Consider the following 24,565-nt stretch of genomic DNA (forward strand, 5'->3'; position numbering starts at 1 on the left):
AGAGGAATCTGTCACCTGTGCCTTATTAAACTCTTATTATCATTTGTATCAGGTGCTGAGGGAAATGCTGCATTTATTGATCAAGGTAACAATAGTATCTTCCCATTCCCAGAAGAGGAGATACTATGGTAGTATAGTAACTAGGAAGTGGTAGATGCTGAGTAGTTAGTGCCACCTCCATTATGTGTATGAAACACAGTAAGGTGAGAAAAGCTGCTTTATATTTAGTAACAGGAACGTACCCTATGATGTCTGGCCCAGGGTTAGTAGTATAGCCAATTCCTGCTCCTATTCAACTTAATACTATTGGGCCTGATCTGCTCACATAGGTGCAAACCAGCAGGAACTCTGTTGAAGCCAGTAGAGATACAGCAGTGTAAAACTGGTGTAAGTGAGAAAAGTAGTTTAAAACCAAAACATCAGTGAAACACAGACAGGAAGGAATCTGCCACACCATTGGGTTCAGGACAAATGACAACTAAATCACAATAATGATTAAATTCCCTTTAAAAAACATTTAATTTCAAAAATAAAGATTACCTTAAAAAAGACAAGGTGTAAAAAGTTTAAAATCACCTAAGTGACTTAGGAGCCTATATCACATTTTCAAAAGTGACTGAGGGCCAGATTTTAAAGGTATGTGGGCACCTAATAATGCAGATAAGTGCCTTTTAGGATATAAAAGTCTAGTTGCTTTTTTAAAAATTCCACTAGGGACCTAGCTGCATCTTTCGGCGCCTAAGTACATTTAAAAATCTGGCTTTTAGGCATTTAGGCTCTAAATCTCATTGAAAGTCAATAAGAAAGGTCTGATCTGCACTAGGAATTTACCTTGGTATAGCTACATCTCTCAAGGGTGTGAAAAATCCAAACCCTTGAGAGACGTAGTTAAACTGCCCTAACCCCTGGTGTAGACAGAATGATTCTGTCGACCTAGCTACCACCTTTCAGGGCCGTGGATTACCAACACCAGGGTAGTAGTGACTACACTGAAGCGCTACAGCGGCACAGCTGCAATGGTGCCACTGTGCCACTGTAGCGTTTTAAGTGTACACAAACCCTTAGGCGCCTATGTGTCTAAGTCACTTTTGATAATGGGTCTTAGGTGCCTATGTCACTTAGGTGCTTTAAAAATGTACTCTATTATTTGCCTTTTGATTTTAAATGAAAAAGCAAAACAATCTAAATGTACAGGAGCATTTTTTAAAGATCATGAACAGCAGGTTGGAAGACTAACTCTGCTGGGTAAGGGAGTTGCATCAGATGTTTTTTTAATGTTTCATTAGCACAGATAACCTAAATCGGAGGCAGGGGAATGAAGATCAGTAAAGGAGCACAAATCATATAGAACTAAATTACGGGAAGGGCACATCACAGTTGACACTGTTGTAATGTACACACAACAGTAAACACCAAAGAGCTCTTAAATTCAGATTACTATGAAGATTGGCATTAAGGTGCTCTGCCAAATCAATTGCCCCCAAACTTCCTGAATCTGCTAATGCAATTTGAAGGTTCTTTTGCATTATGGTACAAGTGAGAGCAATTGTCTTGTGGCCAGTCTCAGAAGTCATCTAGTCAGTTTTGAGAAAAAAGGAAGGAATTAATAACATTGAATAAAATTCACGGGACTATGAAGAGGTTGTGGGGGAAGAGAATATACCTCAACCCACACAAAAGGCATAAGGCAACTCTGCCTCACTTCTGAGTCTTAATCCAGCCCTGGAAATAAGGACTAAGATCCCTGTGTTAATTCTGTTCGAGTGTTTGTGGCCTTTGGTCTGCATAAATTTGAATCCAGTAGCCATACCCCACCACCAAGCCCCTTTCCACAATGGGCTATTGTGAGCTGATGTGTAGCTCAATTCTGTGCAGAGCGTGTGCACTGTTGTATTAATTTAGAGGGAATAAAGAGTTAAAGGTGTTAATATAACCCATTCAGTGTCCAACATTAAACAAGATTCAGGGTTTGGTATAGAGCAGTGGTTCTCAACCTTTCCAGACTACTGTGCCCCTTTCAGGAGTCTGATTTGTCTTACATACCCCAAGTTTCACCAGACTTAAAAACCACTTGCTTACAAAATCAGACATAAAAATACAAAAGTGTCACAGCATGTTATTACTCAAAAATTGCTTACTTTCTCATTTTATCTGTATGAAATTTTAGTTTGTACTGACTTTGCTAGTGCTTTTTATGTATTCTGTTGTAGAAGTAGGCAAATATATGGATAAGTTGATGTACCTCCTAGAAGATCTCTGAGTACCCCTAGGGGTACGTGTACCCCTGACTGAGAGCCACTGCTATAGAGACCTCAGCCTACTTAGTGCAAATGTAATGCCAAGAGACCTTGGTTGTTGGTGGGCGGAATCTAACTGGGGACCTTTGTAGCTTAGTGCACGAGCCTCTACCACGTGAGCTAAAAGCCAACTGCCTGTTAGCTCAGGCTGTAGAGCAGACTCATTTTATCTCCCTCTTTAAGTGGTCTCAGTGCCAGGAGATGGGACAGAACACCACACCCAGAAGGTGTGTGGGTTACACAAACACATAATTAAAAATCTTTTTAACCTTTAATTAAAGATACAGAAGAGAATGAAAAACAGCTAAAGCATCTGAAATGTAAAGTATTAAATAAGGCTTTTAATCAGGATGGAGGCAACTGTCCTTTTGAAGAAAATAGAAGTTAGTTCCAATGGGCTAGAGCTATTGTTATTGTTGTTAAAGTCCGATCCTGTTTCCTTTAAGACAAAACAAGACAAACACACAAAAGGAGAAAGAAAAGAACAGCAAAGATAGAAAATGCAGTGTCTGTCTTTGGTGTTAACTCTCACTTGCAACCTCACTGTGGAAAAACACAGGCGCAGCCATGGCCTATCAGACACTCCAAGACCTGGCAAACTTGTACCAGCATTGGGCTGTTTGGGGTACTGCATTTAGTTGTCCTCTCTGGTCACAGGCCAGGAGCAATATATATAGTTGTGGCCAGCTAAGCCAGACATTTATTAGAAGGAAAAAGGAGAGAGATAGGAAAAAAAAGAAATAAGGTAGGGAAGGAAAAGGACACATGGAGGGAGGGGGAGTACAAAGTCTCACATCCAAGGTGGTATTTGGGATGTAGCCAACGCCGATGGATATGGCGATGTCATCTGGCTTACTCTCTCTGGCCCAGTCTGGTCAAAATATAATTCAGGATTAGGATGAAGAAGGTCTGGGGTCCCAGAAGATGGTGGAAGTGGCAGCTATAATGGTGAAGCTCACTCATTACCCTTCTCACGTTTTTCAGTCAGGCAGAATCGCAGTCTGTTGGTATTTTCCTCAAAGTCTTTTTTTTTAGGACCCCATAAGGAAGTGATGGGTGGAATAGTCCATCCTTTCATTATTTTGCCCCTGAATTAGGCCTATTTTCCAATTCACTGATTTTGGTTCACTGATTTCTTGTTCCACGCTTTTCTTGTGTATCAAGCATGATCTCAACCTGGTTCTTGAGTTATATCAGTAGACCTTTTTTTTTTTTAACTAATTCAATCTTTCTGTCTCCCTTTAGTACCTTTTCCCATCAACATTCGTTGCTATAGGTTATAGTGACACTTTATAAACTTTCACTCACGTTTCACAACTGAGTTCACAATAATTGTAAATGTGTAGGCCCAGTTATTACAACAGCAATCATCCTGTGTGCCTGTTCTGCTGCCTCCCCTCCCCAGCCCTTCCTCATTAAATCACTGTGATTCTACTGAATGTAGGCCATTAGCAGCCCTCAAGCCCTGACTGAACATCGCCAATAGTGAAGAATATTGGCATTGTTTAGGAAATTGCATAGTGAGAAAAAAGCATACAGGTGTGGGCCTGTAACAGCGCAGTGTCCCTGTGCCCTAGCTGGTCTAGGCAACTCTGTTTGCAGCATGGTAAACACACGGTGAGTTGCACAAGGCCACACACCATCCATCAGTAATAAATCTAGGAATAGAGCTGTCTAGGTGGCATAGTCCCACCCTGACCTCCCTGGCATGCAGAGGAATGTGCAGGCTGTGCAATCCACTGAGATGGGGCAGCCTGTTCCCCTATCTGCACTGAACCAACCCTGGTGGACAGTGGAGAGGAAGGGCTGAGGCCACAGCCCGCCACCTCCCTGCCCAGTTTAACAAGGACTGGACAATCAAAGTCCTGGGCCGAGGCTGGGGTGTTAATGATTCTGGTCTACTTTTTTAAGGGACACTACTGTTCTGGTTTGGGGATAGAACCATTCCAGTTTTCTGCTACCAGCAGGCAGCCATCTGCTCTTTGAAGAAGCAGAAGAGGGTTAACTGGCAAAATGGTCTGGCTAGATAAAATGCAATCCATTTACCAGACAAGCTGCTGTGCATTCAGCATCCCACTCAGCCTGGACCAATCCGTCCCCATTTTAGTGCTTTCATACCTGCTGCCTCTGGGTCTTGAAACTACTTCCCTTTCCTTGCGCTTCCAACAGCCACCTTCACTTAAATCTCTCCTTTAAACACACTTCTTCAGTGTTTACATTTGGCTTACAATTGGACACATTTACAAGAGTCCTGGGATTAATTTGGAATTTTATGCTAAGTGTGGGAGGTAATCCAATACTTTATGGTGTACCTGGAGGGAAGGAAAAAGGTGATTTACAGTGCTACTGGCATTTATCCAGTGCTTTGTATTTCTGACCTGTTCTGTTTTCCTAATTTGGATTAGATAGGTGCATTTGACAATATTTTCCTTCGTTTGTGTAGAGTCCCAGCACCCAAAGGGACTCAAAAAATAATATACTGTAATGTAATTACTTGATCTGGAATTTGTCCAGTCATTAGGATTAAAACACCTAGTCTTGAAAAGTACCATGGGGTCTTCAGTGACTACCAGGCTCCAGGATCTTGGTTTTGCATCTTGTGGAAGAAAGTACTACCAGCATCATATCCTGAGCACCAGGCTGGAGTGTTGGCATTGAACTCAGAGGGAGACATCCTATCTACTTTTGAGTCTCCATTTCCCACAACAACCTCGCTTTTCATTGGAGGTTTCTCATCTACATACCAAGCTAGCTCATCATTGCTTCATTTTTGAGATCACAGCTTATGAGATGCCCAAGACTAATACTACTGACTAGTGAAAGTATATTGATGAAAAAATTAATGAACTGATAACCTGTAAGAATTGTTATATATCATGGACTTTCAGTATGTCTATAACCAGTATTTCTAATTCTATCCTTGAAAATTAGCACTACTTTCCTCCTGTTTAAATCTCATTAAGTAACACTTCTCTTTAGACTATACTTGATAAAATGATTTAAAACCCTTTTTGTACAAGAACATTTCAATGACATACTGCTGTCTTAACAGACTGCCAAAATGTCTGGGTGACAAGGTAGGTGAAGTAGAATCTTTTATTGGACCAACTTCTATAGTGAGAGAGACAAGCTTTTGAGGTTACTCAGGTCTGGGTATCATTTGTATTGCAGATAGCTGCTGTATAACAAATTCCAGAATTTTAAGACAAATGTAGCTCTGGTTAACCCTGTGCAACTCCATTTTAGTCAATGAAGCCGTTCAGTGCCCTTGAAGATGTTGAAGTTACACCTGCATACATCAGGGCTGAATTTGGCCTGTTGTCCTGTGTTTTATTTTATGAGGAGTTAGTTTGACTTGAAAAAATGAAACAAATACGTATACTCTGTAATAGCTTTTGGTTGTAATAGGATAAAAAATTAAAGCAAAGGTTCATATTTGTCACGTGTTTTCTTAATGAATCTCCTCTCAAAGGAAAAATAAATAAATCATAAACCCAGAATTATGTATTTGAAAGGTACTAAAGGACCTGAAAGGTCTTCGAATTTGCTAATATATCATAGTGCCAAAAAGGCATTGAATCATGAACAAGGCATAAATGGTTCATTTTGTTTTTGTGATGAAAGCTACACAAAAATTTCACAAGCCCACCCAGATGTATATCTAGTATAAAGTATTTTGCTTTCCTAGGCAATTCTTCTAGCAGTCTAGCTTTCAGATACAATAAGAGACAGGATTTGTCACACACATGATCAGCATCAGTATCATTAATGGGTTACTTCTTCCACACAAGTTGGAACATTCAGAACTTTTCTTGAAAAGGAAAATAGTAGTCTCTCTTCAGCAAGCAGAAGCCAAGAAGTAGGAAGAACTTGACATATGTTTGTATAGTGCTCAGCAAAATGGGGTCACCATTAGCATGGGTGCTACTGCAGAACACATAGTAAATAATAACACCATATAACCATCAACCTAGATAATTCTGAAAAAACAAATTGAACTAAACCTGAACTTCTGGCAAAATTCTGCTCTCAGCTAGAATTGTAGTAAAGGCAGAATTACTCCACTCAGGTCAGTGGAGTAACTCTAGCTTTACACCAAAGAGCAGAATTTGGCCCTTCATTGGCATCTGGAGTTGATGAGAATTATGACGACATTCTTGATACCTGCTGTTAGAGCTAGTAGCAAAATTATTGTTGAAATATATGGGGGGAGGGCGGGGAAGGGACTGGAAAGTAGGTTTTTAACTAACTGCAAACTTTTACAAAAAATTCAGATTTTTGTCAGTAATTTTTCTTATTTATTTTTTAGAAAATTCTGGCTCCATTGAAGACGGTAGCAAAACTCCCATTGACTTCAATAGAGCCAGGATTTTACCCATTATCTTTTAAGGATATCTAATTGAAAATAGAATTTCCATTCCACGGGAAACTCAGGAATTTCCAGACTGGATCAGATCCATTGTCTGTCTAATCCAGTGTCCTGTTTCTGACAGTGGCCAGCACCAGATGCTACAGAGAAATGTGTAAGAACCCCAGATGTGGGATAATCTGCCTTCCCATTAGTTCATCCTGCCCTCTAATGGTTGGAGGTTAGCTAAGCCCTGAAGCATGAAGTTTAATATCACATACAGTATTTTTGTTATCATTAATTATGAACGTGCTGGATATTCGTGATATCAATATAAATATCCAATCTCTTTTTTTAATCTTGTTAAGTTCTTGGCCTCAACTAATACCAGTGGCAATGAGTTCCACAGTTTAATCACACATGTGAAAAAGTATTTCATTTGATCAGTTCTGAATTTTTCACCTTTTAATTTAATTGTATGTCCTCTACTTCTTGTGTTATGAGACCGGGAGAACAGAAATTCCCAATCTACCTTCTTTAGATCATTCAGTGTTTTGCATCCGAAGAAGTGGGCTGTAGTCCACGAAAGCTTATGCTCTAATAAATTTGTTAGTCTCTAAGGTGCCACTAGTACTCCTGTTCTTTCTTCAGTGTTTTGTATACTATTTTCATGTCCCCTTTTACTCGTCTTCTTTCTAAAGTAAATTCCTCTTCAGAGGAGTGTGTTTCCAGGCCAGTGAGCATTTTTGTCACCCTTCTGTAAACCTCCTTTAGTTCTGCAGTATCATTTTTGAGACGGCAGGGAGCTTATCCTTCCCTTGGGAATCTTCGGGGACCATTTTTGTTCAGATAGGCAGGGTCCTCCCTCTTCTGCCTCATCTGGCCTCTGTAGCAGCCTCCCTCATCTCAAACTGGTGAAAAATGTCTGAAAATAGAGCAAAAATAGCAGCTTCTGATTTTTATAACCTTCCTGTCTCCTCTGTCAGGTGATTCCCAGGTCAGCCTTAGCAGGTGACCACAGAGTCCTACCAGATAACTTTGTTGCTAGGTGATCTCTCTCCTGCTAAACCATTTCTCCTTTGGAGTCTATTTTTTTATGTGGAGTCATTACATTTCAGCTGTCAGGCACTTAAGTCTTTTGTTAACCTTTTGCCACCCACTGTTGGAATTCCAGTCCAATGTGGAAGCAAGCAGACAATAGACAAGCTAATGTAATGCATGTTCAAAATGGAGCTTGCAACTTGGTAAAGATTTGTACAGAGGGCTCATAATCTCACACAGAATTCAGATTCTCCCAATTCATCACATAAAGGCTGTATTTCTCCAACATTCTTGGCAGTGAAGACTGATGCAAAAAAGTGAGGGCTGTAAATCACAGTTAACTCAAGCGATTAATGCAAAACAAATGAACTTAATTTAAAAAAATGGTCACAATTAATCGCAGTTTTAATTGCACTGTTAAACAACAATAGAATACCAATTTAAATGTAATATAAATATTTTAGATGTTTTTCTATATTTTCAAATATATTGATTTCAATTAAAACACAGGATACAAAGTGTACAGTGCTCACTTTAGATTATTATTTTTCATTACAAATATTTGCACCGTAAAAAACAGAATAAATATTATTTTTCAATTCACCTCACACCAGTACTGTAGTGCAATCTCTTTATTGTGAAAGTGCAATTTACAAATGTAGGATTATTATTTTTTCTCATAGCTGCACTCAAAAACAAAACAATGTAAAACTTTAAAACCTACAAGTCCACTCAGTCTACTTCTTGTTCAGCTAATTGCTAAGACAAACAAGTTTATTTACATGTGCGGAAGATAATGCTGCTCGCTTCTTATTTACAATGAGAACAGGCGTTTGCATGGCACTCTTGTAGCTGGCGTTGCAAGGAAATTACATGACAGATATTCTAAACATTCGTATGCCCCCTTCATGTTTCGACTTGTAGATGGCACTATCTTTATAGTAATATCCAAATCTTCCTTAACTACCCCTTTAACTCCTTGTGACCAATTCTTTTTCTGTCTTCCTGTTGCTCAGACAGACCCATATTAATGTAGAACTGAACCATTTTGATTCTGTTCAACAACCCCAACATTTTCAATTTGGGTTGACCCGATCCCCAATTATTTTTTTTTAATTTGATATTCCCGAGAGGAATATCCCCAAAAAAGTCAACAAAATGAACAGATTCCTACGGGAAACCACATTTTCTCTCAAAAGATCTTGATGGAAAATTCCCAACCAGCTCTAATTTTAAGCAACACACTACCCACCAACAGACAGATAATGAGATAATGTTGTGTTTTCACCATGGGAGCAAGATGTCTAAACCTTGAGATCTACTCATGCAAAGTGCTATTTAAGAGCTAGAATTAGTATTATATAGGAGTAATTTAAAGAACAACAAGCTAGATAAATGTTTAAACATGCCCTAAGCTTGTTAAAATTATCTCCTAAATATCTGCCTAAATAATTCATACATATTAGTGTTGTAGTGTCAGTAGTTGGTGTGTCATATCTGTGGGACAGAGAAAATAGTGAGATTGTTGACAGTGAGGAGAACTGGCTCAGAGGGGACAAAAGGTGAGGAATTCCAAGGGGCAGCAGGACATCCAGAAGAGATTTCATGTATAGAAACGGATTTAAAAGAATCACCTGTAACAGAAGTTTAGAGAGAGGGTGATGATTTCCACATAAAGAACAAGCAGCTAACAGCTGATCGGATGAGTTACTAAATATAGGTAATGAACTGATGTTATGTACAACTGTGTTGAACTCTAGTGGCTGGCCCACAGTGTGAATAAGGGACCTACTACTAGTGTTAGACAAGGGAGATTTCCTTCAACTCATGCTAGAAGCCTCTGTCCTTGCAGCTGAAGGGCCAATGTTCTAGTCCTAATTACCAAAGTCAGGTATCTGGGTGCATGCGTGTTGTGATGCTTGTAGTAATTATGTGAGTTGTCTGCAAGAAATGGATGCCTGACGAGTGCCCACTACCAATCTTTGAAGATCCCCTGGAAAACTGGGTATCCAAGAAATTTTTGGTAGTTGGTAAAAGTGGACGCAGAATATGTAAGGCCAGCAGTAAACAAAGCCATCTGAATCCTTCCTTGCCATCAGATGTCACTTAGGGCACAAACAAGGTTCCGTTGTCCCTGTCTATCCTAGGCCAGTCTTTGTATAGCTTATATGTTGTTTATTCCCATACATTTTGCCTCCCTAAATACTGTTTGATGGAGGGATTCTTTAGGTCAGCCCCTTTTACATGTTCCTCCACCTGCCCAATGGCATGCCTGCCATGGCAGACACTCTGGCTTCATTCTTAACATATGTCCCAGAAATGTCCATCTTCTTTTCTGGAGATAAAGAGTTGTTGAACTTTCTGACAAATCCTGGCATTTGTTATAAGTTCATTTCATTTAATACCTAGTATTTTCCTGAGGCACTTGCTTTTGAAGGCAATTAGACATCTATCTATGCCTCTGATGGATTTCCAGCTTCCACCGGTGAAGGTGAAAATAATGTTTGAGTTAAAGATTAAGAGTTGTTTTTTTTCAGATGTACACATTTGTGTCACTGACACACACAGCAACTGGTAAAAATAACTTTCCTTCAATTCTGACTGGTTAGCCCAATATGCCCAATTTTTTCAAACCTACTCAGTTGCTGAAAAGCTTGCGAAAGAGTTTATCTAAACTATACCTTATATAGTAAAGAAGAACTCAGACAGGAAGGTCTTTGGATACAAGGTATATTTCTTTGCATCTTGTATAGTGCTGAATACATTTTCAGTGCCTAATACAAAGTACTTTTACCTAGCTTGCTAGCTAGCTTTATTAGATTTTCCCTTACTTACATTACTTATTTTTTTCCAGGAAGTCTTTGCACAACTTTGTAGTCTGTGAAATATTATTATCCATGATTCTTTAACAAATTCCTGAATGCAAGTTCCACAGGAAAATTTTAGAAAATTTAACTGTCTTAATATATCCCCTAAAAGATCTTCTAATTCCCCCCTCCCCTCCATCCTTAAAAGATAGAGATCTTTTCTGCTTTTACTCCTTATTCTTATGTCCATCTCAAGCACGCACAGGACATGCTGTCTTTCTGTCCATAAAACACTGGATCCCACTCCTTCTGAAGCCTATCACTGCTTCTGCTGAGTCAGCTGGAGGGATCATTAGACAGAGATTTGGAAAGCTGCTTTTTCTCTCCTTAGGGGCTGTGTGTGTGGTGTGCAAAGTACTCCCAGTCCCAGCCTTCAGTCAGAATCTGAGATACTTGGCTCCCCCTTGTGGTTTTTTATTGCCAACTGTCTTTATTGTTTAAATCATCAGAGCTATAACTGTTGAAAACAAGACAGTATTATCTAGCCTGTAGTATTTCATGTGCAAAGAATGTCCCTTTGTAGAGCCCTTATAAATTATAGTCAGGAATGAGGAATTACTTTTAAAAACTTGTTCTTTCACTCAGTCTCTCAGGTTGTCCACGAGCAAAGAAAAGTGGAATCAGGATAGCACAAAGCAAGGAAGACAAAGAAGACCAAGAGCCAATTAGGTAAGTACAAATCTAGTCAAATAACCTTTGTGTGTATTATGAGCGCAGGTATATCTACAGCTTGATTTTTTAAAATATGAACTGTGTGGCTTCAACATATTTGTCATAGTAATTCAAGAACAAAGATATGCTGAACGAAAGAGCACAGTTCGTTGTTTTTAAATCAATGGAACAGTCGTATCTGGTTTGCTTAAAACAAATTCTATTGCTAGTAAAGGCTGAATCCTCCACTGATATAAATCCACTGACTTCAGTGACTTGACTTCAGGTCAAGAGCCGTGCTTATTTACACCAGCTGAGGATCTGATCTTTTGTATTTGGAAAGTTTGAAAAACTTGTGAAAATGAAAAGTGAAAATAAAAAATAAAAAAACTTCAAGTCCTTCACAGCCTTGTTCTATTAACACAGTGAATAAACATTATGGGCAAGCTACATCTGACACACAAAGTATTTAAAGGGATTCAGAAGTCAACGGGAGTTGTGAATGATCACCTCTGAAAACCAGGCCAGTGATTTGGGTGCCTACAAATGGAAGCAAGTGCCTAACTTTAGGCTCCCAAGTTTGAACATTTTGGCCCGTGTTTCTCCTTGTGAGATGTGGAATGACCTCCGCTCCCATTGACATCAGTCAGTGTGGAGGCTGCTCAGCACCTTTCAGGCTCAGACCCCAAACATTGCAGCACTGTTTTAGTGTAGGATAACCAGACAGTGAAACTGACTACTCTGACTGTCCAAGCTACACAAATTGTAAAATTTAATCAAGCAGCAACATGCTGAAAAGTACATTCAGTGTTTAATACTCTAAACTGCTCCTACTAGCACAGGTAACAACATTTGTTTCTTAAAAATAGATGGGGCCAAATATATATGGGGGGGAGATCTTGAGCAACAGTGAGCACCTGATGAGCACCCAAAACTTCTTTCCATTGATATCTCTGGACCCAATCCTGTGAGATTTAATAGCCTCTAGTAGCCAGTGATTGGTGAGAGCACTTACCACATTTCACGATCTGCCCCCATAGGATCTGTGGGTGCTTATAATCTCTGAAGCTTTGGCCCATGATTTTTAATCTGACAATGTCCCTTTGAAGTATTAACTATGGCAAAGGTTTGATTGATATCTAAGTGTTTATAACATTCCCATAATTTTAAAGTAAGTCGCCTTTATATTTCATACGCATTCCTAAAATGCACATAGAACTATGCCAGGTGGGATTTTAAAAATTTTAGAGTTTTTAAATTTCACTAGTCTGTCACTGAAGCGCAGTAAATATCACTTTGATCCCAATGTGCTGTTTACCATAATAGACACCTTCATTTCAAACATGTACCCTGCTACTTTCTCTCCGATATGCAGTGTAAGTGGAAAGCATGGGACTTTGCCATTGATTAGCATGGTTATTTTTTATCAGCTTGAGAGCTGCAAATCTTTTTCTGATTAACAAAGTTCTTCTAGCTTCACATGTTTGACTATTCCATTGAGGTATCTTTGGTGATTTTTTTTAAGTCCATAGAGCATGATTGTTCTTTCTTTTCATGTCAGGTTTATTTTGACTTTGTTGTAGAGGCTACCAGGTATATGATGGCAAGACAATAAAGTTTATCTCATCTATCTGCTATCCAGATGTCCAGTTCCTGGTTGTGATGGTCAGGGTCATATAACTGGAAAGTATGCATCCCATCGCAGTGCATCAGGGTGCCCTCTAGCTGCCAAAAGGCAAAAGGATGGGTACTTAAATGGCTCACAGTTCTCTTGGAAGTCAGTGAAGACGGAAGGTATGTCATGTCCAACTCCAGGATGTGATGGCTCCGGACATGTCAGTGGTAGTTTTCTTACTCATCGTAGGTGAGTAACTACAGTTTATATTTTCCCCTCAAAAGTACTCCTTAAGTAAGATAACCCTGATTTGCAGTACAACCTCTTGCCATGGCATGTTTCTGTTTTAATTTATTTTGTCTTTTTTTACTCTGTGGGAAGCCACCTTTCTAGTGATTTACACAAGGATTCAAGATTCCTGAGTTCTGTTTTTAGCTATAAGGTCTTTCAGGAGGAGATCATGATTCCTTTTGTGTATTGAAGGAACTTCCAAAAATAAATGTTAAATTATAAAAACTCCAAATCTGCCACTGCCTTGCTGTGTGACTTGTTATTTAGTTACTTAGGCCTACCTTTGCAAACTTGGGTGCCAAAAGTTAGGCACCTAAATTCATCTGTATAAGCAGCCTGATTTGCAGAGGGGTTGAGCACCTGCAGCTCCCATTGACTTCAGGAAGAGACAAATGCTCAGCACCTCTGTAATATCAGGGTTCTTATATAGTTGTCTGTGTATGGACTGAGATGCCTAACAAAAGGTTGGCCTTACCCTTTCTGTGTTTCAGTTTACCCTTCTGTGAAATGGTATGTTTACCTGCCTCATGGAGGTGCTGTTGTCACATTCTGGGATGCAATGCCATACCAGTGAGGGCACATGAAGTAAACTTTTGTTTAGCAAAATGTAAATAGGTCACTGTGGTGTGTTTTTACAATTCGATTCTTGAACAAGTTGGCAGAGACCCTAGAGCCCACAAATCTGGTGTGAAAGGATTTTACTACAGAGCTTAATTTTAAACAGCATTCCACTCCAACAATGTCAGCACTATGGATTGGTGTGGACTAGCTTGAGAGAGACCTGGACTCAGGAGCAGCTTAGCTACTCTAGTACATTATAAGAGAGGTGCATCCAAAGATGCTATTTTAAGGGACCTTGGGTCCTTTCCCCTTTTGTGTGTTCAGCACCTCAATTTCATTGTGACTGTCTTGTTCTAAATACTGTACATTAAATCAGAATTCACCCATTTGAAACATGTATGTGTAAAAATCCCTTTAAGAGGGAGGAGGTTATCTAAGCTGTTTACAGTTTATCAGAGTTGAGCAAATTATATGTGTCAGAGAAAAACACAGTTCTCACTCTTTGTATTTTCCTCTCTGGAAAGATATTTGAAAAATATGTGCTTACCTAACATTAGTCTTGTGAGCTAATGCTCATGCCCATTATAAAATATTGCTAAACACAGAGGGAAAATAATTAGCCCTGAATAATATACCCTGTAACGTCTCTGAGAACAGTGGAGTTCCACAGGGCATAAGTCAGGCAGAGCTTGGCTCATGGAATGAAATCCGGCATCTTCCTGTCCTGTCACAGAAGGCTCCACATGATTTAGAAGTACAATGGGGGATTCATCACAGTAGTACTGGGCAAACTGACAGAACAGCTGGGGAATAACTAGTTGATATGTGAACTGTGTGGCTTCAACATAAGAATGGCCATACTGGGTGAGACCAAAGGTCCATCCAGCCCAGTATCCTGTCTACCGACAGTGGCCAATGCCAGGTGTCTCAGAGGGAGTGAACCTAACAGGTAATGATCAAGTGATCTCTCTCCTGCCATCCATCTCCATCCTCTGACAAACAGAGGGTAGGGACACTATTCCTTACCCATCTTGGCTAATAGACATGAATGGACTTAACCTCCATGAATTTATCTATTCTCTTTTAAACCCTGTTATAGTCCTAGCCTTCACAACCTCCTCAGGCAAGGAGTTCCACAGGTTGACTGTGTGCTGTGTGAAGAAGAACTTCCTTTTATTTGTTTTAAACCTGCTGCCCATTCATTTCATTTGGTGGCCCCTAGTTCTTATATTATGGGAACAAGTAAATAACTTTTCTTTATTCGCTTTCTCCACACCACGCATGATTTTATATACCTCTATCATATCTCCCCTTAGTCTCCTCTTTTCCAAGCTGAAAAGTCCTAGCCTCTTTAATCTCTCCTCATATGGGACCCGTTCCAAACCCCTAATCATTTTAGTTGCCCTTCTCTGAACCTTTTCTAATGCCAGTATATCTTTTATGAGAGGAGGAGACCACATCTGTACACAGTATTCAAGATGTGGGTGTACCATGGATTTATATAAGGGCAATAAGATATTCTCCATCTTATTCACTGGAAAGGAGCAGTGGTCATCATCCACTGTTTTCTCTCTGTGAAGAACAAGGGACTGGTCTGTATTAATTTATGAAACCTGAATGTGACAGGGTCCTGGGAAACGTTTATTGTCTGACTAATTTAGTATATGGACCATAAATACAGGTAGGGTTAGTTAATAACAGAGCTGTCAGGAAACGAGCAAGAAGTTAACAACAATGAATCCAAATAAGACACCTTGGTAAATAAGTGAAGAGGTTAAGGAACAAATATCTGAATTATTAGCTGTGAAGATGCTGTTTGCAGGCCCTGGCAAAGTTACACAGCTGTTTTGCTAAGGCTGGGAACAGACAGATCAAAAGAACTTGTCGGGGACTTTTTAACCCAGACGGCAAGGTTCGTTGTCTGACCGCAGAGTGAGAGACAGGCAACACCAGCAAGGTCCAATACAAGCTCTTTATTGAAGAGTGCACACAACAATAGAGAGCGGCCCGTCTCCAGAGAGAACCAGCCACGATTACAACAACTAGTGAGATTATATAGACAGTTCCATCGCGTCATAGTTAAGCAACTTAAAACCCCCAAACCCCCCTTTACTAGTTAAAAGCTTCTAATATTCATGCATATCTATGTTCTTTGACAGTACAAACAGTTCATGATTCCTCAGCAGCTTCTTATCAGCTTTTTCGTCATGCACTAGAAAGTAGGGAGTTAAGAACAGAAACAGGGAGTGAAGACTGCAAGTCTCCATATGTCCAAACAAACTGTTCCTAGTACATTTGGTACAAGAATACGGTCCCCCCCTTTATCTCATTCTTTGAAGCCCAAGCAAGCATGTCCTCATGTTTCACAGAGAGACAGGAATGGCCCAGCAACTACAGTTAGCCTAACTTTGGCTAAGCTGGCCAAACAACCTGTTCTATACTCCATTTTCCTTGGACCTAACAGTCCCCCCTTTGTCCCTGGAGTACCTCGAAGGGACTCCTGGGACAACTAACTGCTATGAGACCGCTATGAGTGGTAAGCTTGGGAGTTGATTACTTTTGGACAGAACACATCTTGGTGCCCATCCAACATCCAATCTTTATCATAACATACAAAGCTAGCAGGCCACATATAATTACAATGGCGCTTCGGAGTACATTATGGAGCCAACCACCTATATCGGGAATCCAATTGAACAAGTTACTCCACTAGGATTCAATTCGCTTCCCTCCGTGGTCCTTTGCTACCTCCATAAGGTGGTTTGCTCTTTCCCAAGTGGCATTATAAACGTCTGGGACATACACACAGCATTCTTGTCCAATTAATGCACATGTTCCTCTCTGAGAGGCCAGTAAAATATTTAGAGCCAAGTGGTTCTGGAGAACCATCTGCCTTAGTTTTCTCTGTGCGGTTGCCAAGTCCACCAGGGCATCGGCGTTAGTCTAATTTCCCAGATGTCTCGGTGAATTACCCAATCCCACATGCATCCTCCCCATGGACCCGGCAGAATTCGGTATGTGGGAGCCCACACCTCCCTAACCGGTCCATATGCTTGGAAGGAGCATTGAGAATGTCCGCACTTTCACCAGGAAGTCTCCAAGTATTTCTTTATGGCCACAGATCAGATGGTACTCCTGATGTGTCTGTAAGGGCAGTGGGCCAAGCCTGAACATGCTAGATCCCACTGCAATGCCTTCCCAGCCTCAGTGATATTCAATACCATCTCTGTCAGCAACTTCTGGGTCGTAGAACTAAGGACGGAGATAACATGTAACTCACCAATTCTAGCCTGTACCTGGGTTAGCTGTGCTCCACAAATAAGGCTTGTGGCCTTCTTTAGTTGCCCTAATTTCTTATTATGTTTTTGGTTCTTAAAAATATTTTAAACTGCTGCTGTACTATTGGCCTTATCCCATAGGGATCCGGTCAAGTCTCTCTTCTTTTTAGAGGAAATAACCCAAGCCCTCTGTTGTGCTAATCTAATACAGCCCTTTTTGCATTTAAAATCCAATTAGGGAGGGCAATACATGCTGAAGGACTTATTCAAAACACAGGGCACAGCCTGTAGAATAAACCCCAAAATTCAATCAAAACCACATTCTCAAGCATGGGTCCCACAAGTTTCTTCCTGCCAGTGTATAATTCTTTGTTTCTTCACCAGGGTCAGTTTTTAATGTTTTTTTTTTTTGTAGTCAGGAATTCCTGGACTTTGGTGGTTTCAATGGAGCGAGTGTTTTTTCTTCTTTTTTTCTGAAACAGTGTGGTTCAGCATCATACAGGGGAGAGGTTACTAGCACATCACTCTGTAATGGGTTTTGCTTCTTTTAGGAAAAAATCCAAAGGCACAGTAGGTCTGTCAGTGGACAAGGGAGAGGTTACTAGCACTTCACCTTGTCTTTTTTCCTTTTCCCTGCTGTCCAGAAGGCACAGCAGAGTTAGAAGGAGGAATAGGCTGATCATCAGTCGGAGAGTCCTCCTGAGGTGGAGGGGTCTTTTTACAGTGAGAAGCATGGGTCCAGGTAGGCAGTCCTTGGCACTTCACAGCAGTGTTGGTGGTTAACAGGACTTGGAAAGGGCCTTTCTAGCATGGAGTCAAAGCAGTCTTTCGTTGATGGACTTTACGTAGACTCAGTCTCCTGGTTTCAATGAATGGCAGGACTGCTACTGTTTTTAGGTAGTGCTTCTTTACCTGTGAAAAAAATCTAACACATTTCATTAATGCCTGGCAGTGTTTTGCAGATCTCATAGTTGCTTGGGCACATTCAGGCCCCCCTTTTCTTGGCTGTCAGCCAAGTCTTAGCTGTGGGCAGTGCCCTTGGATGGGCCAGTATCTTATCTTTAGACTGAGCTTGCTAGCTTTTTTTTTTTTCAGTTAACTCGTTCTGTTCTTTTTTTTTTCTTCTCTTCTTGGCTTTTTTTAACCTACAAAGGAAACTTCCACTTTTCACTCATACACTTTTTCTCAACAATGAACACATACACATTGCCATTATACAGTACATTAGTCTTATTATTTAATGTATGCCACATACACCTTTCCAGTAAAATAACTTCTATACAGAGCTTTGGAGCAACAAACCAGGACAAGCACACCCACCTTTGAGGAGTCCACTCGGTACAACCTCTTGTGTCCAATAGCTTTCCTCCCTCCCCAGCCCTCTGGCTAGAAATCTGAGGTAGCCAGAAGGATTCCATGGGCAATATGGGGAATGGGTTAACTTTCCATGTCCTTGCTTCCAAAGACTGTTGATATGCAAATTTTAACAACATTTTTTTTTTTCAATTAAAAGATTTGACCAATGAAGCTTTTTTTTTTTTTTTTACTTAAGCAAATGTATTAGACTTTAGTATATCACATTTTTCTTGATTTATCCAAACACTTTGTATTTCAAGTTGAATAAAACAAGTATCTGCTTTTTTATTTAACCCTTTTATTTAATTTTGAACTAGACTGTCTTATGAAAATATTAAACACAATAATTCTGGTCACAAGACAAACACCACAAGAAAGGACAAAGAATACAAAAATAATTCTTATTGTACCAGTAAATGCATGGTACGTTGAATGCTGTTCAGCTGGCATCCGTTTTCTCTGATGATTTGAAAGACATTACTTACTTAAAATATTTCCTTTATATACACATACTTTTGTTGATTTTAGGCAAAACAGAGGAATTACTCCATATTTCTTTGTATTTGTTTTATAGGCAGCCCAGGTTTCAGTGGCTTCTACCTTATTAGTTAGAAAATTGCATTAATACAGATGCTTTCTGGCTTGCTTCCAGATCCAAAGCTATCCACAGCTTAAAGATTCTTACTTTTAAAAAAAAGACACAATTAACTTTCCCAGACTTTTGATTGCCTTTTACTTCTAACTCCTGCTTTCAAACGCACAGTGTTCTGAAAAAGACAACACAACCTATATTGGTAGGTTTGCATTTCTTTTACCTCTGCTACAATATACACTGCACATGTTCTGGGGAAAATGCACATCCTCTCCACAATTCAATTTCCACAACGCTAGCCACATCAATTTCTACTCAAGGTGTAACCGTTTCTTTTATGCTTACAAAATCTCCATGCACCCACAGCAAAGTGTCAGCTCGACCACACAGAGCCAGGGGCACTGTCCTTCTTTCTCTTTACCAGATCTTTTATCTGCTATTTTGTTACCCAAAAACAAATTTAAATCTTATATTCTTCTGGCTTTGACTACCCTGCTGCAGCCACAACTTTTGGTCTTTATTTAAAACATTTTAAATCTTGTAGCATTAAGTCACTTTAAGGATTAAATGCTAAATACCTTAAACAACACTAGTTTCCTGTGCCTGGCAAAAGTATTCTCGGTTTTGCAACTTTAAACAATACCAATTCATCTTAAACTTATAAAATACAGATTGTACACAGCAGGAGTGTTCTTCAGCAAATTAGACTAACGTATTCATAGTCGAATAATTCCACTTAAATAACTTCTTGCCTGGATTACTTACAGAAATTCTTACTAAGTTTCACTGCTTAATTCCCTCTAGCAACTATAGAGTTAACTTCTCACTCTTGGGAGGGCTGTTCTTTTACACCTTGGGGTCTCCTGCGGCGTCTCTTTCAGAGATTCTAGTCCAGGCCGGCTGCCTGGGGCTTCTTCAGCGTCCCCAAACCACACCAGCTCCAGGGTCTCAAAGGCAGACTGTTGGATCTCACTGGACAGTTAAGCTTTGCAAATGTACTCTCAGCACTGTAACTTGTACTGCCTTTGGTTTGCCTCTGTCTATATTTTTTCACAGCCAGCTGGGGCCGAAAGCAGTTTTTCTTTTGGTTTATAGTTATACCATACAAATAAATAATCCATTTCTCCCGGTCTAAGATCAACCAGGATATTCCTGAGGGAATCCATCCTGTCAACAGAAAAGGTTCTGCACCTTGGCCAGTCTTTAGTCGGGGACAAATGGGTAGTAAAGGAAGGCCATTGAATTTGGCATAAGTTTCTCATTTAGATTTAGTCAAACCGGTTGTTCCAGAGATTTCCTTCCAATTTCTAAGTACCAGAGACAATGGGGCGTCCCCCGGGCACTTGCTGCTAAACTGTCCCATTTAGCCTGTAGGGACTCTAACCCTACTCTGGGGACTCTAACCCCTCACTGGGGACTCTAACCCCTCTCCGGGGACTTTAACCCCTCTTTGGGGACTCTAACCCCTCTCCGGGGACTTTAACCCCTCTTTGGGGACTCTAACCCCTTTATGGCGATCGCTTACCTTATTCAGGGACTCGAACCCCAAAGACTTGACCTCCCCAGGGACTCAAACCCCGAAGACCTGGATCCTACTCAACGGGTAGGTGGACATTGCTGGGTTTCTACGGGCTTCAGCTGGTTCACAGAACTCGCCTTATCGCCGACGCAGGGATCAGGTTACCGGGCAAGGCTCCTCGAAGCCAGAGGATGCGCGCTGCATTGCTTCGGAGTCTGATCCCGCACCGGAGAGTCAGACGAGTCCCGGCGGAGTCGCCAAATTTGTCGGGGACTTTTTAACCCAGACGGCAAGGTTCGTTGTCTGACCGCAGAGTGAGAGACAGGCAACACCAGCAAGGTCCAATACAAGCTCTTTATTGAAGAGTGCACACAACAATAGAGAGCGGCCCGTCTCCAGAGAGAACCAGCCACGATTACAACAACTAGTGAGATTATATAGACAGTTCCATCGCGTCATAGTTAAGCAACTTAAAACCCCCAAACCCCCCTTTACTAGTTAAAAGCTTCTAATATTCATGCATATCTATGTTCTTTGACAGTACAAACAGTTCATGATTCCTCAGCAGCTTCTTATCAGCTTTTTCGTCATGCACTAGAAAGTAGGGAGTTAAGAACAGAAACAGGGAGTGAAGACTGCAAGTCTCCATATGTCCAAACAAACTGTTCCTAGTACATTTGGTACAAGAATACGGTCCCCCCCTTTATCTCATTCTTTGAAGCCCAAGCAAGCATGTCCTCATGTTTCACAGAGAGACAGGAATGGCCCAGCAACTACAGTTAGCCTAACTTTGGCTAAGCTGGCCAAACAACCTGTTCTATACTCCATTTTCCTTGGACCTAACAAACTGAAATGGTTAAAAGGTGACTCTCTAAAGGGGGGCAAGGCAGTTGTTCAGAGCAGCTCGTGAGGAGCAGACTGACACAGACAAATAGACAGGTCCTGTGGCATGGGTCTGAAGCAACTGAGTCTTCCAAAGCTTCTAGGAGATGGTAAACCTTGGGTGAAACAAATATGCATATAGATTGCTAAGGTCCTTTGTCTCTTGTGTTATGCTTTGTTCCTGCTATTCAGGTTAAACATTACTTTGGTTTGAAAAAGCTGTCTGACCACTGTATCATCTGGTACAGAGGCTTGTTTCAGCGATAGGATACATATTATCATTAGTAGTTCTGCAATTTCTTATTGCAGTTCCTTTAGTACTCCTGGGTGAATATCATCTGGTTCTGGTGACTTGTTACTGTTTGTTCTGAAACTTCTTCCATTGATACATCAATGTGGGACCATACTTAAAAGGACAGCTCTGATGAGGATATCTCCCCCACATCCTCTGCAGTGAAGTATGATGCAAAGAATTCATTTAGCTTCTCTGCAGTTGTTTTATTTTCCTTGAGTGCTCCTTTAACACCTTGGTCACCTACTGGCCCCACTTCCTATTTGGCAGGGTTCCAACTTCTAATTTACTTTAAAAATATCTTACAGTTAGTTTTTGCATCTTTAGCAAGTTGCTTCTCAGATTCTTTCTTGGCCTGCCTTATTATACTTTTGCTCTTATCCTGCCAGATTTTGTGCACCTTCCTATTATCCTCCCTAGGTTTCGACTTCCAAATTTTAAAGTATGCCTTTTTGCCTCTAACAGGCTCTATTGCATGCTGTTTAGTCATGGTTATTCTTTTGGTCATCTTATTGTCTTCTGATTTGGGGTATGCATTTAGTCTGAGCCTCTATTACGGTATTTTTAAATAGTTCCCATGCTGCTTACAGGCATTTAACCCTTGTGACAGCTCCTTTTAATTTCCATCTAACAAGCATCCTCATTCTTGTATAGGGCCCCTTTTTAAAGTTAAATGTTACTGTGGAGGGTTTTTGTGGTATTTGACCTCCTACAAGGATGTGAAATTGAATTACATTATGGTCACTATTACCAAGCAGTTCAGCTATCGTTACATCGTGGACCAGATCCTGTGCTTCACTTAGGACTAAATCAAGAATTGCGTTCCAGGACTAGCTGCTCCATGAAGCAGTCATTTTCAGTGTCTGAATATTTTATCTCTGCATCGCGTCCTGAGGTGACATGTACCCAGTTAATAAGGGGATTGCTGAAATCACCCAGTATTATTATGCTTTCTGCTTTTGTAACCTTTCTTAATATCTTTGGAATTTAACAGACACTGTCACCACCTGGTCAGGTGGTCAGGAATATATTCTTACTGCTATACTCTTGTTATTCAAGCATGGAATTTCTATTCATAGAGGTTCTATGGTACTATTTGTTTCATGTACGATTTTTACGTTATTTGAGTCCATGCTTTCTTTCACATATAGTGCCACTTCCCCACCAGCGCAACCTACTCTATCATTCCTATATATTGTATACCCTGGTATTACCATATCCCATTGATTATTCTCATTCCACCATGTTTCTGTGATGCCTATTATATCAATAGCCTCATTTAATATCAGGCACTCAGTTCACCTATTTTAGCATTTAGACTTCTAGCATTTGTACAGAAGCACTTGTATATTTTGTCAATATTCAGGTGCTTGCCTTCAAGTAGCATACTTAAATGGGACTCTGTTTCATTTTATTGTTCCTCACTAGCACCTACCTATACTTTATCATCTTCTTTCCTATCCTTTTTACTAGGATATTGAGTTCCCCCTTTAAAAAATTCATCCCTAAAGGACATCTCCATCTGAACCGTGTACTCCTCTGCACCTGTTGGCTTTCCCTCGCTTTTAGTTTAAAAAATCCTCTACAACCTTTTTAGTTTTACATGGCAGCAATCTGGTTTAATTTTGGTTTATGTAGAGCCCATCCCTTCTTTTAGACCACTCTTTCTCCCAAAGGTTCCCCATTTCCTAATAAACCTAATCCCTCCTCCCTACACCACCAGCTCATCCACGCTTTGAGACCTTGCAGTTCCGCTTGTCTTTCTGGCCTTGAGTATGGAACTGGAAGCATTTCAAGAGAATCATAGAATCATAAGACTGGAAGGGACCTCGAGAGGTCATCTAGTCCAGTCCCCTGCACTCATGGCAGGACTAAGTATTATCTAGACCACTGATTCTCAAACTTCTGTATTGGTGACCCCTTTCACACAGCAAGCCTCTGAGTACAATAAATTGTAAATGCTTTAAAAAATATTTAGCACTATTATAAATGCTGGAGGTGAATCGGGGTTTGGGATGGAGTCTGACAGCTCGCGACCCCTCACATAATAATCTCGCGACCCCGTGAGGTGTCACGATCAGTTTGAGAACCCATGATCTAGACCATCTCTGACAGGAGTTTGTCTAACCTGCCCTTAGAAATATCCAATGACAGAGATTCCACAACCTCCCTAGGCAATTTATTCCAGAGATTAACTACCCTGACAGGAAGCTTTTCTAATGTCCAACCTAAACCACCTTTGCTGCAATTTAAGACCATTGCTTCTTGTCCTATTCACAGAGGTTAAGAAGAACAATTTTTCTCCCTCCTCCTTGTAACAATCTTTTATGTACTTGAAAACTGTTATCATGTCCCCTCTCAGTCAGGGGCGGCTCTAGCTTTTTTTGCCACCCCAAGCATGGCAGGCAGGCTGCCTTCAGCAGCCTGCCTGCGGGAGGTCCACGGTCCCACAGATTCGGCAGCATGCCTGCGGGAGGTCCGCCGGTCCTGTGGCTTCGGTGTACCCGCCGCCAAATTGCCGCCGAAGCCATGGGACCGGCGGACCTCCCGCTGGCAAGCCGCCGAAGGCTGCCTGACTGCTGCCCTTGCAGGGACCGGCAGGGCGCCCCCCGCAGCTTGCTGCCCCAGGCACACGCTTGGAGCACTGGTGCCTGGAACCGCTGCTGCTCTCAGTCGTCTCTTCTCCAGACTAAACAAACCCAGTATTTTCAATCTTCCCTCATAGGTCATATTTTCTAGACCTTTAATCATTTTTGTTGCTCTTCTCTGGACTTTCTCCAATTTGTCCACATCTTTCCTGAAATGTGGTGCCCAGAACTGGACACAATACTCCAGTTGCGGACTAATCAACCCAGAGAAGAGTGGAAGAATTACTTCTCGTGTCTTGCTTACAACACTCCTGTTAATACATCCCAGAACGTTGTTTGCTTTTTTTGCAACAGTTTTCCCTTGTTGACTCATATTTAGCTTGTGAT

General features: G+C 40.8%; 1 protein-coding gene and 1 long non-coding RNA gene across 21 annotated transcripts in view; one reads left to right on the top strand and one right to left on the bottom strand.

Annotated features, from left to right (window-relative positions):
- The window catches only part of MYT1L (myelin transcription factor 1 like), a 386,408-nt gene that overhangs the window by 338,021 nt on the left and 23,822 nt on the right, over positions 1 to 24,565 (top strand). For all 20 annotated transcript variants that reach the window (XM_065587748.1, XM_042848749.2, XM_065587757.1 and 17 more), the window contains 2 exons: positions 11,139 to 11,222; positions 12,847 to 13,068. In XM_065587748.1, the coding sequence (XP_065443820.1) occupies positions 11,139 to 11,222; positions 12,847 to 13,068 (306 nt within the window). The remainder of the gene's footprint in view (positions 1 to 11,138; positions 11,223 to 12,846; positions 13,069 to 24,565) is intronic.
- On the bottom strand, positions 15,630 to 21,263 carry LOC135982205 (uncharacterized). Its single transcript, XR_010599447.1, has 2 exons — positions 20,423 to 21,263; positions 15,630 to 17,874 (listed from the first exon to the last, which is right to left on the bottom strand). It is a non-coding gene; the product is annotated as an uncharacterized LOC135982205 (long non-coding RNA).

Source organism: Chrysemys picta, chromosome 3 (assembly GCF_011386835.1).
Source record: "Chrysemys picta bellii isolate R12L10 chromosome 3, ASM1138683v2, whole genome shotgun sequence".
NCBI classification, from domain to species: domain Eukaryota; kingdom Metazoa; phylum Chordata; order Testudines; family Emydidae; genus Chrysemys; species Chrysemys picta.